This window comes from Harpia harpyja, chromosome 6 (assembly GCF_026419915.1).
Source record: "Harpia harpyja isolate bHarHar1 chromosome 6, bHarHar1 primary haplotype, whole genome shotgun sequence".
NCBI classification, from domain to species: domain Eukaryota; kingdom Metazoa; phylum Chordata; class Aves; order Accipitriformes; family Accipitridae; genus Harpia; species Harpia harpyja.
In genome coordinates this window covers 6,048,890-6,064,497 of record NC_068945.1, presented here as the reverse complement: position 1 = coordinate 6,064,497, position 15,608 = coordinate 6,048,890, and the positions used below count along the sequence as shown (strand labels likewise).

The 15,608-nt window shown below is 42.3% G+C and overlaps 1 protein-coding gene across 1 annotated transcript; it reads right to left on the bottom strand.

The window, feature by feature from the left end:
• Positions 1-111: 111 nt before the first annotated feature.
• On the bottom strand, positions 112-15,317 carry LOC128143533 (homeobox protein ARX-like). The gene is made up of 9 exons (XM_052790848.1): positions 13,827-15,317; positions 13,306-13,412; positions 12,630-12,748; positions 11,560-11,693; positions 4,587-5,032; positions 4,049-4,319; positions 3,130-3,476; positions 942-1,286; positions 112-361 (listed from the first exon to the last, which is right to left on the bottom strand). Exons 1-5 carry the CDS (start codon positions 14,560-14,562, stop codon positions 5,019-5,021), a joined length of 1,110 nt encoding a protein of 369 aa, XP_052646808.1. The 5' UTR covers positions 14,563-15,317; the 3' UTR covers positions 112-361; positions 942-1,286; positions 3,130-3,476; positions 4,049-4,319; positions 4,587-5,018.
• Between the last annotated feature and the right edge of the window lie 291 nt (positions 15,318-15,608).

Genomic DNA, 15,608 nt, shown 5'->3' with positions numbered 1-15,608 from the left:
GAATTTCCACCTACCCCTGGGACTTCGGTGCCTGTATCAGCTCTTTCCTGTCTGTGTGCTCCTCAAGATTAGAATTCATTAAGAATAATAAAGCCAGGAGATTGCAAAAAACACAGATCAGAAGCTTTTATTGATTGAAATTTCCCCGCTGCTTTCCTCAGCAGGAAAATAATCATGGCAACAAGAAAAAAAAAATACAACTCCCCAAAAAAGAAACAAAAAAGTGCTTCTGTTGCAAATATTATTCTTATCTCTCTTTTTGTCTCTTCTGATTTTGCAGAGTTTAAAATGGCAATGTTTCCTCCTCCTTTGTTTTTTTTCCTCAGAGTGCAGCATCAGTCATTAGTAGTTTCTTTAATATCTGAAGAAAAAACAAACAGATTCATAAGAAAATGTGATCTCACATGACACAGAATACCTTGAATTTTTTCACGTTTTATATTTCAAAATTAGACACCCCCACCCCCCCCAACAATATTTAAGGCATATGACACCTTTCAACAAATCTAGAGTAAGGTACTTCTGTTTCCAAAATAAAGTCTGAAAATGGAAATCCAAACAGAAAGCTCTCCCTTCCCCTTCCCTTTCCTCTCTTCTTGCTCAGGGAGTTCTACCTTGAAGAGAGGTGTCTACGCCTCTGGAAATCTTAGAAATCATCAGTCCTGTGTAGCCATTCAGCTTGCAACAGATGATGTCTGACAGAGGGCAGAACTTTGCCATCTATTTTACTGACCTGTAAGTCCCCACTTCTAAACATAGATGAATCTAAGAACTCTATATAGGATAATTGGACCTGTCTTGGACAGCAACCCAGAAAAAAAAAGTTCCATTCCCATTCATGCCACAGTTTTGATCCTGCATTCAGAGGAGCAACTGCTGTCTTGGAACTCTTTCCTTATCCCCCCTTTCCCCCCCCCAAAATCAGCTGGCTGTTCAGTTACCAACAATAATCTCTCCTTCCTTGCTGCTACTCTCTACTTCCTCTCTTTCAGCAAGCGATGTCAACTCTGGCTCTGTTTGGTGGTTCTGGTATGAACTCTGGTCTGGTGGCGTCACTTCCTTTTGTTTTCCAGTGTGTGGCATGGATCCCAATGTTGTTCCATTGGGCCCTTGAAGAATACATGGAGAGGAGGGCAGGCAAGGCGGCTGAGTGTAGGAAACCTGCTCTGTGAAGTACTGTCCTCCCGCTGTGCTAGAAAATGGCATTTGTGAGCACAACTGATTCGAGAATGGAGCTCCCTCCATGTAGAAATCATTCCAGGGGACAGCTTGATAGGCAGTGATGCCTGCTGAGGAAAAAGCAACAAAGAAAGGACAGAATAATGAAAATAAGTAAAAGAGGATTAAAACCATGTATATGTAAAAATGTGTATGTTGTGCTTAAGAGAGCATGCTCAGTGCAAGTACAGTATTACAGTTATGCCGTAACGGTTACTGCAATAGAGCAGACATCATGCACGTATGATGGTTAACTCTGGTGTTTACACTGCAGTGTATTTATCCAAAATATAGTTATTAGGAGGAAAACACAATGTCACTTCAGCACAGATCCTGAGTGTATATGTAAATGGTATTAGAGACACACACCCTCATTTTTCTTCCACTCCTATTTTTCAAGTTAGCTCTGCAAAGCTTAAACTGGATGCTTAATCTTCACTTTAATTTATAAAAGCGGCAATCCAGGAAGCAGGAATGTTTTTTAATTAGTATCTATAATTCAACTAAACTGCTCACTTGCTTACACGCTGAAGTAAGAATTATGGGTCTGTCTACACTAACAGATTGGTTCCCTCCCCATTGCACTTCTGGAACCCCAGGTCCTGGTCATCCACACTGCGTAACAGTCATAGGATCCCTTCCTTGAACAGAAGAGCCATGCACTGCTGATTGTGCTCCAGACAGAAGTATGGAATAAGAGAACATCAACTCTGCCTCTGTTCCTTCAAAAATCCTCCAACTTTATCAGTCCTAACAAGGCTTGCACCTTTACACATCCCTTTATGCTTGCATGACAAGCCCCAAGGCATGCAACACACTTCCAGCATCACGCTATAAAAACATTAATTTGGTGCACTGGGAGACAGCCCTCTCATTATTTCTGGCACTTCAAACTGAAAAACCACAGAAAATAATAATTACGCCTTGCAACCAGAGAGGAGAACCAGGCCAAGTGTGCTAGATAGCACAGGTGCTGCCAACCTGTTCTGGAGAACGTTAACCACGAACAGTGTGAACATGAGCCAGCTTGCACCCATCAGCCTGTGAGTCAGACTTCTCTCCCTGACAAGGTCCACAAAAACGGTACAAAAACAGGAACAGCATCTGTGGGCTGAAAACTCTTTATTCTCTTATGTGAGAAGAGGACAGATGTATTTTTTGGACTGGGAGCTTGATTTAACAGACCTGATGGTCCAAACAAACTGCAATAGTTTATCTTTCGGTTGTACTTGGGCTCAACTTAAAATACAAATCCCTGACACAAAACAAGGAGACCAACAATGCCATTTTTACCTAGTTACTTTTTAGAAAGCACTTCAGCATAATTAAGTAGTGTTGCAAATTCATGTCAGAGGAAGAAAAAGAAAGCAGCTATATCCATACTCCGTTGGCCCCTGTCTCTGACCCTCTTCTTTTGCACTACCCTAAGATACGTAACATTCTTTCAAAATGGTTTCTCCAGAAGCCCAGCAGAGTTAGAAGCCTGTTTTTCTTGCTGCTTCTGTTTGCTGTGGCACCTTTTCCACTTTGCACCCTTGACCCCACCCACATACACTGAAGGCATGTTAGTTTGCACAACAGTACACTCCTGAAAAAGAAAAGTTAGCTCTCCATTCCAGATGAAACCATTGCACTACCTGAGCTATTCACATGGTAACGCTCTCTCTGACATGCAGCCTATGTAGTAACTTTTGATTCAAATTAATGGGTCACTCAGCACTTTTAAAAAAGCATACAAGGAAATTAAAATAAAAAAAGATAGGCAGCATATATATATATATTTATGCACGTATATGCACATTCGTTCTTTCTGTCACAGTGATCAGTAAAACCACTGATCATCCTGAATGTTTCAGGGTACTGTTTAGTTACTGCAGAGGAGCGGGATGCCAGAAGATTTCAGAAATCTACCTGAGTTTCCACTTGGCTGCTGTAACAAAAGCTGTCCCCCCATGTGGTTTTGTACGTAGCCTTGTGTGGCTCCTGCTGCCCCATAGGTTATGGCTCCACTATTACCAGGTAAGGCGAGGAAACCTGTATGGGACTCGGTGGCTGTTGTAGGAGTGAGGCGGACACTGGAGAGCATGTTGCTGGCCAGGTGACCTGGCAGTTGGTGGAACTGGGAGAGCTGGTGCTGCTGGGGATATTGAGGCAGCTGGTAAGTTCCACCCTGGCTGCTGTACTGACAGTGCGTGGTCTCTAGGTTGCCTGCTGACTCCAGCTGCTCAGGGTAATTGCAGGAAACTGGTGAACTCAAGCTGCAGAGAGCAAGGAGAGAGGCAATGGAGAGACTGAAGTAGGGTCAACAGCTACAGCAACCTGTACAATAGTTATATCTTCCCCTTGACAGCCGCTCCAAGCCTGAGCTGACTCCAACCCTTCCTCCCAAATGCCAGGCACAGGGCAAGGGCAACAGAAACCACTTGAGCCAAGTGCTTTCACTGCAGGATTCTTTAACAATGCGCGTGAGTGGGGATTACCCTTCCTTCAGTTCTTCCCACTCTCCAAAGCACACCCCAGTGCCTAAAACATCCTCTCTCAAGGACTGCTTTTCACTGTGCTTCTGAACCCCACTTTCACTTAACAGGCATGCAATTCTGAGAGCACTCTGATTAAAGGTATCACTTTTCTGATAGCAGGTGCCCTGTCCTACTACACACATTGTCTGTTTTTTCATACTCCATTTAAAGGACATTCTCACTCCCATGTCTAACTTTTCACCTATGCTCCCACCTATTTCCTGGTCCCATGTCCCACCTTCACCCTCCCAAGGCTTCTCCCAGGGTTCAATTTTTTCATCTCCCTCAAAGCCAATCTCATCTGTTCCTACCCTTGATTCTGGATGCTGTAAGTGAAGGCCTCCCTGGAGCCGTTTTCCTGACTGGACGAGCTGCATTCACTGCTGGGAGTGTCCACCATCAAGGGAACAATATGACTGGGGGGGTTGACGGACAGACTGAGAGGTAGGCTGGCCCTGCGGATGGGTGGAGGGCTCGGAAGACTAGGGAAGCACTCCATTCTGCTAGAACTGAAGTTGAGCTGTGGTAACGCCTTTGGCTGAACTACTTCACAAGATGCCACCATTTCTGCCACTGAAGAGACTGTGAATAAAAAGCGAGACTGTCATAATACGCTGTCATACCATGCTGCCATACCAAAAATTAAAAGGAACAAGCAGAGGGAATGACAAGAGTGACAGAACAGAAAAGCAAGATGCCAGTGAAAGAGTGGAGATTAACTGAGGGGAATAAAAGTAAACAAATACCAGCATTGCTGCTGGGAAGCAAAAGGGAGCAGTGGGAAGCAAAAGGGAGTAGTAGCAAGCTCTCTGGAACAGAGGATGATGTTTATTGGTTAAATAAGATTACCTTCATGATTTCAGTCTCTGCATACTGGATTTATTCAGCTCTCAAGCAAGCAGCCAAATGAAGCAAAGTACTTCCTGGAAAAAAGCCAGGAACAATCCCCCGGCCATCTTCCATCTCTACTGTCCTTCGGGAAGAGTGTACTGCACAGATTACCCTTTTGAAAAATTTAACTGTGCTTTGAAAGAAACAAAAGCGTGCCTTTAGAGATCCACTGTCTAGGCCATTTTTTAACCAAATTTTCACTTCTGGTTTGGCCTCTGATGAGTCATGCCAAAAAAAAAAAAAATTAAAAAAGCAGAGATGTCAGCTGAAGGGCCTTGGGAAAAAGAAGCTGGGAGATGGAAAAGGAAACCAACACCATTTGGTTGCTAGAATCTTGTTTGGTGACCTGTCTCCTCAGTCACTGCTGGAAAAGGAGAGAGGAACAGTTTCCTACAAAACAGCCTCTGTGGAAAGAGGACAATATAGGAAATGAAAAGGTCAGAATCACATATGCTGGTGATCCAGAGTAACAAGTATACACAGAAGTTCAAGAAGCTTGCACATGGTGCAAGAGAACAAGATTCTCTTTTATTACGCCAAATAGCAAATGATTTCTCTCCAGAAGTGTAACCATCAGGTCTGCATGACACAATTTAAAATGATTTTTCATGTCTAGCTAGGCTTGAACCAGCACAAGGATGAGACAGATACGAGAAAATAACACTGACTCTTCAGGTTACATTGGTCTACTCCCACATGTTGTAAAGCATTCATGGAAAGCTAGTAGCGTGGACAGTTTACAGCTGTACTTCACCCTTGCAGGCTTACAGAGTAACATCAAATGCACTCCACCAGGGTGTGAATCAAAGACCTTCAACATAAAACCTAAACATAAAGCTGCCACAGCAAGCATGAGCAACCTTTAGATAATTTTGGAATGCATGCCCAGAGAGCTGATAAGGAGATGCCACTTCAACACCTTGCAGCACCATTTCTCAGACTCCCCAGTGTGCTGTGCAATTGTGTCTGTCCTATTGCATCTTCCCACATCCAATCTTTTTCAACTCTCTGCAACTATGGAGAGAGGGAGTCATGACGTTTCAAAGAAAACTTGAATAGCCCTGATTTGGGGCTCATTTAGAAAAACAGAGCAAGATCTAGGATGGCATCTCTAAAGCATTCACATGCCCAGGCAATTCTCAGTGGTTTATTTTTTCTATTTGAACATACTATTTCTCTATGTCAGGCAGCATCTATGATGTACCTGTCACATTTCTCTTTTCTGACACAGCACAGATCCAGTCCCACACAACAAAGCACTACTCAAGACAACGTTTCGTTTCCTTGCAAGTCAAAATGGCTCAGCCAGAAACAAAGCTGAAGATATCTTCTGATTTTTTTAAAACCTTCATTTGCACTGGTTCTCCCAACCATTCTGTCCCAGAATGTAGCAGTTCACACAAACATTATGAAACAGCAGCCATGTGGGGCACAACTTACCTGAAAAACAGTCTATATCCAGATAAAGCTTCAGTTCAATAATGACAGTAGGATTAGCTATTCTGCAGATGGCCTTAGTCTTGCTCAGGAAGAATACAAGCAGTATTAACAACATAGCCCAGGAAATCACTTCTAAACCCACTTTCACACCTACTAAGAATTAAGTTCTGTTTTTTGGAAATATTTGCAACACTTAGTGCAGATCATCTTTGTGGATCATGGCAACATGAACCATAGGCAATGAGATCTTGAAGACAGCACACGCGGCCTCCAAAGAGCTGGTTCAGCCTTTTCTAAAGTTTCCTCTACATCTCTGTCCTTCCAAAAAAAGACACTGAATTTCTATCTTCTGAATAAAGTCACAAATGCAGTAAGATTAAACAATTCCCAGAAGAGTAATATCTGCTAAATCTGACGTTATATTTACAGAAGATTCCAGCATCTTGTTCGATGATGAATTCTGATCACCGGCTTGAGGTAATACTTATATTTTACAATTCTGTTGCTCTTCCTAACATCGATGTAGAGAGAGAGAACCTCAGAAGGCTTTCCAGTGAACATGGGAATGTAACAGTAGGATTTTTGTTTATCACTTCCATTATTTCTGGGTTTTCAGTCCATGAGACAACCTCAGGAATTTTTGGAGAGCAATTTAATAATTTACAGCTTCAGATCCCTAAACCAGTCCTGGCACTACACTTGTCTTAACTCAAGAATGGCTATTCTAAGTCTTCAGCTGCACATGTGTCTTCCCCCTACTGTAGCTGCTTCCTCAACATCCTAGCAGAGTTAAGAGACCCATTCTTTAACACAAATAGCTTCCAATGAATGGGACAGAGTCTTAAATTAACAAAAATGGATGTGTTTATTTCTGTCGGGATGACTGTGATTTCAGTCTTTCACCAGTCTTGAAGGAGACTGAGGCCTATTCTAGAGAGGTGTCCACGAACTTACAACAGTGCATGGTTTCAACTGTGAGACTATGTTGTAAGAAGCTCCTTTCACTGGTGGTAACAGACTAAATTATGTGCACAAGATTTGTGACCTGAGTGACACCTATCTGCATTGGAGCCCTTCCTCGTGACATCAGCCAGACATTATTTTCTTAGTCAAGCACTTGTTACATTGACTCCAAAAGGCCTTGGCATGAGACACCTGCAATGATTCTGGCAGTTAACTATGCAGCTGCCTGCAGACTGTTTGGAAGGTGGGAGACGATGATTGTAACTGTTTTAACAAGCCCAGTGTTGGGCACAGTGCAGCTGATGTTGTTTACAGGCTGAGCAACCAGTCTAACCTCAGATGGTCTACTTGCTAGGGCTGCTTTCTCAAGCATCAAATCGAGAGTTCAGCAAAAGGCTGTATTACTATGAGTCTCTACGTCATACACTATCCAATCCAGTTTCTTTTAATGAAACATGCCTGTGTAATTGCAGCATTTACTGGAACATTAAGGGCCATCACAAAGCTTTTCGCAGGATACATCCTCTTCTTGACATTATGAGAAAATACATTTCTCTTGTAAATGACAAAATCAAACTTAGGAGCAATGGCATTCTTCATTTAATGGACTGAAGGTCAGTAAACCAACTTCAGTCTCTAACTGCATTGCTTTGAGAATTGTGTCAGTCTGATCCTCTTCTGGGTTTTCAGTAGGCCAGAACCTGCCACTTGTTTAAAAGGTATGACTCTTGCTTGCCATGTCAGCTACACATCAGCTTTAATGTAATTTGTTCAACAGCCAGAATCCTATAAGTGAAATTATTAGAGCTTGTCATTTATTTACTGTTCTTTGACAGATCATATCCAACTTCATCCAATTGCTCCCAAGACTTCCATTACAATCCCACTTCTGCCACTGAATAATCATCTTGCTATTTGCATAAGAGATACCAGCATAGGCTGGGCTCCTGGCATGTGTCCTTAGCAAGATAGCCACATGAAACAAAATATTTCCTGCAAAAGCACCAGTGGGGCAGAAAAATCTCCTCCCACAAACCAGGAGCATAGAAAGTAACTTCTCTTTCTAAAGGGTCAACTCTAAAGAAAACATAAGCCAGTGTTTTAAGTCAATGAATCAGATATATATCTCCATAAGAAATTTCAGACAAACAAGAAAAACTTCCAATAACTGCAGATGTCAAAAACACCTCCATTAATTTAAAGCAAGCTACCTGTCTAGCAAAAGTAGTAAAAAAAACAATTCTAAGATCAAAGCAAGCTCAAGATTGAATTTTTGAAGCACAAAAGGCTCTTATGGCAAGTAGCGTAGCTAATATAAAAATCAGAAACCACAACTGCAAGCAAGGCAGAGCACATCTCAAATACAAGTTGCGGGCTTTTTTAATCAGCTTGTTTGGAGAACTGTACAAAACAGTGGGACATAAAAGAAAAAAAACAAAAACAGTCAGAACTCCTGGCTAGAGCAAGGAAAAACAACAGAAAAGGCAGCACTGAACACTCCAACGGTGTTGGGTAACAGATCGTACTGTTCTCATGCGCTTAAGTCATTTGCTTGTCCTGCTGAAAGTGGTTAAACACACTGCTACCAAAGAAAGCACCTGCATAGCCACTCCTTTAGGCCACAGGTCTCTGGGTTCAACTGCACCATTGTGCACAGGTCACAGATTATTTTGCTGAAACCTGCCATGAGCTGCTTCCACAAGGGCCACTTTTACTAAGCAATTGGTTTTGCCTTGTAAACTGATGACCTTTTTATTCATTTGTTCCCTCTTTTATTTTGCATCTGTTACTTTGGATTTTAGCTTATCCAAGTTTTATCTCCTTAATTTTCTGAGATATTCTAATAAAGAAAACAGATGGACCCTGGATGGCCCTGTTTATTGACAAACTTTTTTTCTGAGCAAGGAGGCTGAACAAATTCAAAAGTCGCACTGTCTTTCTTTTTCCATTTCATTTTCTGCTTTCATTCTCAAAAAGAAAAGTCTGTTTAGGCAATGCTAGATAACAAAAAAGCAAGCTTCATTCCCCATGGCTGTGTTATCCTGCATCTAGTAAGGCAAAACTGCAACTGAAGCTTTTCATGCAATTGTGCCATGCAGATCTCTCTTCTGTGAGGACTCTACACCTAGTAAGTCTTTTCCCTCAAAGGGAGCACTAATTACGTCTCTACTCTGCCCAGGCACCAACTCTCCCATGACTTGTGGGAACGTAATTTTTAAGAATTCCCCTTTCCACCAAATTTGATTAGTTAAACAAATTTGGGGGGGCAGGATGGGTTTCAGAAACAAAGAGAGTACATGGCTTATTACACACACCATATTCCTCCCTTCCCTCAGGAAACCAGGTTAAAAACCAATCACCAAACCTCACAGTTTGTGTGCACTAGCAAAGCATGCCTCTCTTCTGAAAAGTGATTTAGAAAAGGTACTTTTTTTTTTTTTTTTTCCAAACAGATCTGTATCTGGAAAGTATTCACCAGCCTTAGATAACACAAATAGATTTCATCACTTCTTTCCCAGCATGATTTGAAGAGAACAAGGGGAAGCTTGTTCCCTCACATAGATCTAGCAGAATGAAGGACATTCTCATCTTCACATGTCCTTAACACTGAAGATACAGGGGCTTCAGACACGCAAAGGAAGCATGTGTTTCATAAAAGCTAGATGCATACACAGTAAGTGCAATAGGTGGCAGTCAGCAGCAAGTTCAAAGGATTCAAGGAGTAAAAACCCAGCTATCTTTATTGCTCATTTTCTGACATACGCAGTCCACTCTCAGGGACATTCACTTGCCCTTTTTCTTCCTTACACATTGCACAAAGAATTCAGATGGGACATTTCTTTCCTGTTAGAAAGATTGCTTGTGTTTTCCACATGGAGAATTGCATCCCAGTGTGCAGATTCCCCAGAAAGAAACTGCTTAATACAGACAGATGACAAGATCATATCCCTGAATGAAACTTTATTTCTCTAACAGACTTAACTCTCTTTTGACTAAATAGCATGTCTGCAAATGTACTTCAGGAACCAGGAGAGTTCTGAATACAAGTGTAGAAATATGAGGATGTTTGGTTTGTTTCCTTTAAATTAATTATTTTGCAAAATCTTGATCTTTATCTAATTAAATACAGGACTGCACCACTTCATCACTCTGGGAAGCAGTGAATTATTCAAACACTTTGACCATATTTACTCTGCTGCAGAAGGAAGTGGAAAAAGTGGAACTAACTGGATTACAGTCATATTGGTTAAACAGCTCATAGAATTGACTAAAGTAGTCCTTGCCTTGAGACTGTGACAGGCAAATGTAAATGACAGAAGTGCTAAATTACGATATCAAGAAAGTATCTCAGGTAGGTACTTTTAGCATACATATCTATTTATTAGTATTCTAAGCTTATTGATACAATCTTATAGTTGCTTTCTACAGTGCCAAAATACTTTTAAGGCATCAACACTGTTAAAAATACATTAAAGTCTTTGGGTCATTATTAGAAAATTACTTGCACAGAACTGCCCTTAATACTGATAACCCTGTATATTTAGAATACAGTGAGGGGGCAGAAATGATGGCATGAAAGTCAAAAGAATGACTTACACTGGAAAGCAGGAAAATACGCACAACAGCACCACATGTCAGCACATCTACTGCTTGGGAGACCCGTCCCTAAGGAAGTGGTGAAATCCTCATCCTTTTGGAAATATTTTCAAGTTCTGTCAACTTGGAAAAGTAAACATATATAGGAAATGCTTTAGGGAACATTCCTGACTCTGAGGAATGCTCTGATACTCCACACATGAATACACAATTGAACAAATCCTTTCTTTTTGGTTGCCATCAATCTTTAACATCTAAATGCAGCTCAGGTAGAAAACTGGTCCAACAGCACACCCCACTGACTTTCAACAACACTGCAACAGCAATTAAATTGGGCTGTATGCTAAAGAACTCAACTATTCTCACTCCCTCAAGGTCTTGCACAAAATGGAAAATTGCACTGGCTGGAGAAGTAAAGGAACGTCCTTTGGAGTACCTGAGGGAGGCTTTCCTACCCCAACAGTTTATACAATGCACCTGCCTCACACAGCTCACTTGACTACAGGTTGTAGCCGGAACGTTACAGTCTAAACCAGAACATGGGATATGTGTATCTGCCATGAAGAGGTTAATAGCCAGAATAATACTTTTCATCGTCATTCAGAGAAGCAGTACCAGTGTCAAACACCTATTACAGAAGAATGTCCCAATCACATATCCTTATGAAGTCATATTCAGAATTCCTTGCTGGCTTGTGCTAGGACATAAATAAGGACTGCAAGTTTGGTTCTAGCATTAGCACAGAGGCACCACCGTGCTGGTACATAGCTGGTAGATATTCGATTAGCAGAGAGCTGTTAAACCTGGTGTCACTTTTTGGACTGATGGCGTAAGGCTCTCACATGGCCTTCCCTAAAGTGTTTGGGAACCTACCAGCACCACCAGCTAGTGCTGCAGCTATCCAAAATACTTGTGCTAATAGGGGTCTCACCTGAGGAGGAGGCAAGTGGTGCAGGATGTCCACTGAGCAGGCTGGAGTAGTTCCCAGCCGTAGCGTCTACACTCAGCATGGCAGACTGGTCATGAGCAATGTCAGGCAGTGGAGGCCTGGGCAGAAGAGGTGCCCTGGAGGTATACATAAAGGGTATGAGCACGGACCAGAAGACAAGACATTATGATAAAATATACACACTCTTCTAACTATCCTACAACGGGTAATCCACGATCACTAGCAGGTGGAAAGAGAAAGTGCCGGCTGACTTACGAGTGCAAGGGGAAACGGTGCAAGGGATGCTGTATCAACAGTATTTGGAGAAGTGGCCCCAGGTCACTAGTGTGGAAAGGACAGGCAGCAGGGACAGTGCCATGAAATCAGTCAGCTGATCTCCAATCTTTCACTTTTCTCTTTTCATTCTGTTTTCTTCACAGGAAGACTCTCACTCCAGACTGCCATAAATACCTCCCTGTGGAGACTAATTTCTTCCCTCCCTCCCTCACTCCCCCTTGAAACACCATGTATCCTCTCACATACTCCCTTCCCCCACCCTCCAATAAATGTCCCCTGCTCACCTACAAGAAGTGCTAGCTTGTATTTCTTCAAAGAAGCCCATGACTTTATTAGACTGATCTATGCAAGCAGCATTTCCATCACCAAGTGAAAATCCATGGAAATGGTAAGTGATGGTGGGAGGAGGACTGGGATAAAAGAATTCTCAAGTGCACACAAAGCACCTGGCCAATGCATTCACAGAAACTAAAAATGAAGGGGTGATTCCACAGACCTTTTCTATCTCATCTCCTGCTTTCTACATGAGTTCAGCAAGAGGGATTTCAGCAGTTTTATTTCAAAACAGTCCTACAGGTTAATCAAAAGCCCTCTTAAGAGGGCCCACTACAATTTGCCGAGAAATCTGTCAGGCTGGAGAATACAGAGGACACACTACAGAGGTCCAACTCAATGGTCAGCTTTCCTTAGCTTAAACGTAAAGGGGAAATGGCAAAGGAGAAGATTTAATGCATTAGGTATCTATTGTGGAGAAATGAGAAGACAAAGTCCCTCACCCATAACCATCTGACCCAAAGGGGATTGACAGAGCTGATGATGTTGGATATTTTTTGTTGCCTTTCACACTCAACTTCTCCAATTTTCGCCACTTTGCCCTGCGATTCTGAAACCAGACCTGATAAATGGAAAGAAAGGATACATTCAGAGAGGAAACCACCTACACATGGGGACACAGGCAACGAATCAGCAATGACTGTCTCCACACACCAGGTGAGGCCAGAAACATTTCTTTCAGAGAAAGGAACCTTAAGAAACCTTTCTTCCAGAGAATTTGCAAGATTCACTGCAAGCAGAAAGAGAAGAATAACAGCAGAAAGATACCCCCAAACACCAGTTTCCTTTGTGGCCCATGATCTTCAAGATAAAGAGATTAACTCCAATCCTCCTCTTTTACCTACCCATTACGTGTCTCATCTTAGGAAACAGGAAGAGATGGAGTACGCAACCGCAGACTCCCACTGCCGTTTTGGGTGGGGTAGTTGGCTGTGCAGTGTCCATCCCTGTGAGCTCTCTTCCTTCTCTTGTCACCAGTGGCAGGTGCAGTCTCTGTCCCATTACTCATGAGCTCCTCTTTCCTTCCTAGTCAAACTCCTCCACCCTGCCCCAGTCCCTCTCCCTGTCATTTTTCTGCACAGAACCCACGGTCACCACTGTTACCCACACAGGCATTACCATGATACGCTGTGGCGTTACACCAACCACAGCAGCAATCTCCCTCCTCTTCTCATTGTCGGGGTAGTGGTCTTCTTGGAACATCTTCTCCAACTCTTCTAGCTGCTCTAGAAATGATGCATCGTTCAAAGAGAGAGAGATGGGGAGTATGTGATAAGAAAACAAAGAAAATAACCCAAAAGAAACAAGGCAGGGGAAAAACAAAACAGAACATTTTTTACGATACTTAGAAATACATGAACAACATACAAGTTATTTTTTTAAAAAGTAAATCACAAAAGATAAACAAAAACCTTCTTCCGCAGTAAAACAAAGAGCATCGCTAGGGATACTTCAAATATAAGGCACTCAGCAACCTTTATTTGAAGAAGTTTTCACACATCTAACAGTGCAGAATGCATTGCAATACCAGTTGGAGCAGTTCAGCACCTCCATGCTGTGCCTTCAATATGATGAAGGAAACATCAGCGCCATTGGCAGTACAAGTGTCACTGTCTGCCAGTGGGTTCCCCAGTATCTACCTGCACTATAGAAGGTGCGTGACTTCTTCCTGACCGGTGGTAGAATTTCTGGATTCTCAAGTAACTCTTTTTTTCCCTTGGTCCCTTCATGGCTCCTTCCAGATTCCAGGACTGAAGACACCTTGTAGGACTGCTGAGCTGCAGCATTGGCTGAAGCACATCTGGATGATCGGCGAGTAGCTGGGCCACACACATCCTGCCTGCACAAGTCTCCAGGGATTCCACTAGATGCTTTTTCAGCGCACATTCCACTTCTGTCGTTACTTTTTTTCTTCTTTGCCTCCTTTTCAATCCCATCAGAGTAATAACCCTCACACTGTTCATGTGACCCTGACTGACCTGTGGGCTCCTGTGCAAATTCAGCCACAGAAAGTGGGGACACAGCCTTCACGTCACCGAGGAAATCTGACAGCTGCCCACACACTGAGGCAAGGCTGAGCTGGCCGTCAAGGGCCACAGAGTCTTCGGAAGTTGACCCAGTTGCCTGCAGGGTACAGTATCTTCCATCTTCCTCCACCTTCTTTACAGGGCTGATCCTATCTTCTCTTCCCAAGGTATCTTCAACTTCTTTGTTTATAGCTGTGCTTCGGAATGCAGATAGCACACTGCTCCCTGCACCATGCCCACCGATAGCATCAGCATCTGCCACAAGGTGCTCAGTATTCAGCAATGTGTCCTCCTTGTCCTCGCACTCTACAAGGAAAAAATGAAAAACAACAGCCCCCGGCATGCACATTGTCTAAGCCAGATGTGTGGATAGGAAGTTTCAGTTACGGAAGAAGGAAAACACTACACAATGAAACCCAACAGTGAAAAGAACTAGAGAGTTCAAAATAAAGACTGTCAGCAGGACAGAGTGGTGCTAGGAAAGCAACAGCAAAGAATGCAGTGTGGTCAATAGGGAGATATTCAAACATCTGAGATGAGAAAAGTCTCAGTGTGAGAGTGAAGATGCCTGCAAAATCAACCAACTGTAAACTACAGGGAGAATTAATTCCAGACACAGAAAATAAAGGGAAGGTTGAGTATTACAAACACAGTAGTGGGAAAATAGCACTGGGGATAACAAAGGTCTTTGGAATAAGGAACAGAACAAAAAAATCAATGACTTCTCAAGACACTAAGTGTCACCTTATTAAAATGAGCAAAAGAAAATACAAGCAAAATTCTGGTCTACCGTGCCAACAGTGATTATCTGACAAATGACATCACTTTTCGATTTATAGAGGTTTTCTGTTTCTATCATACTCAAGCTGACCAAGCAAAAAACCAATTAATTGTACAAACTTCTAATAACTGCCTTCTAATAACTGCAGCTGCAGTTGTCAGCAGCTTCAGCCACAACACTCATGAATAACAGACTTATGAGACAGGTAATGAAATAGATGGCTGAGGACAAAAATAGGTGAAGAGGTCGGACCAAGTTTAACAAAAAGCACAAATTGCATTACACTAAGAGAGATGGAATAGTACAAGACAGGTCAGAAAGAACACAGCAAAAGAAATAATTAAAATAGGCAACAGAAAAATAAACAAGCATTATACTTTCCCAGCTGAGATACACATTTCCAAACCAAGAAAAGCCCCTGGTTGTCTCAGAATGTGTGAGTCTGTGTGATTTCTGCTACTTAAAGAAAAAAAGAAGAAAAAAAAAAAAGTTGCCTTTTCTTAAGAATAGAAAGTAGAACAGTAAAACCAAAACCATATCTGCCTCTGTCTGGAAAGAGGAAAGTTTGAGCAGAGTGTTGACAGCATTTCAGTTGTATGTGCTTACAGAGAAAT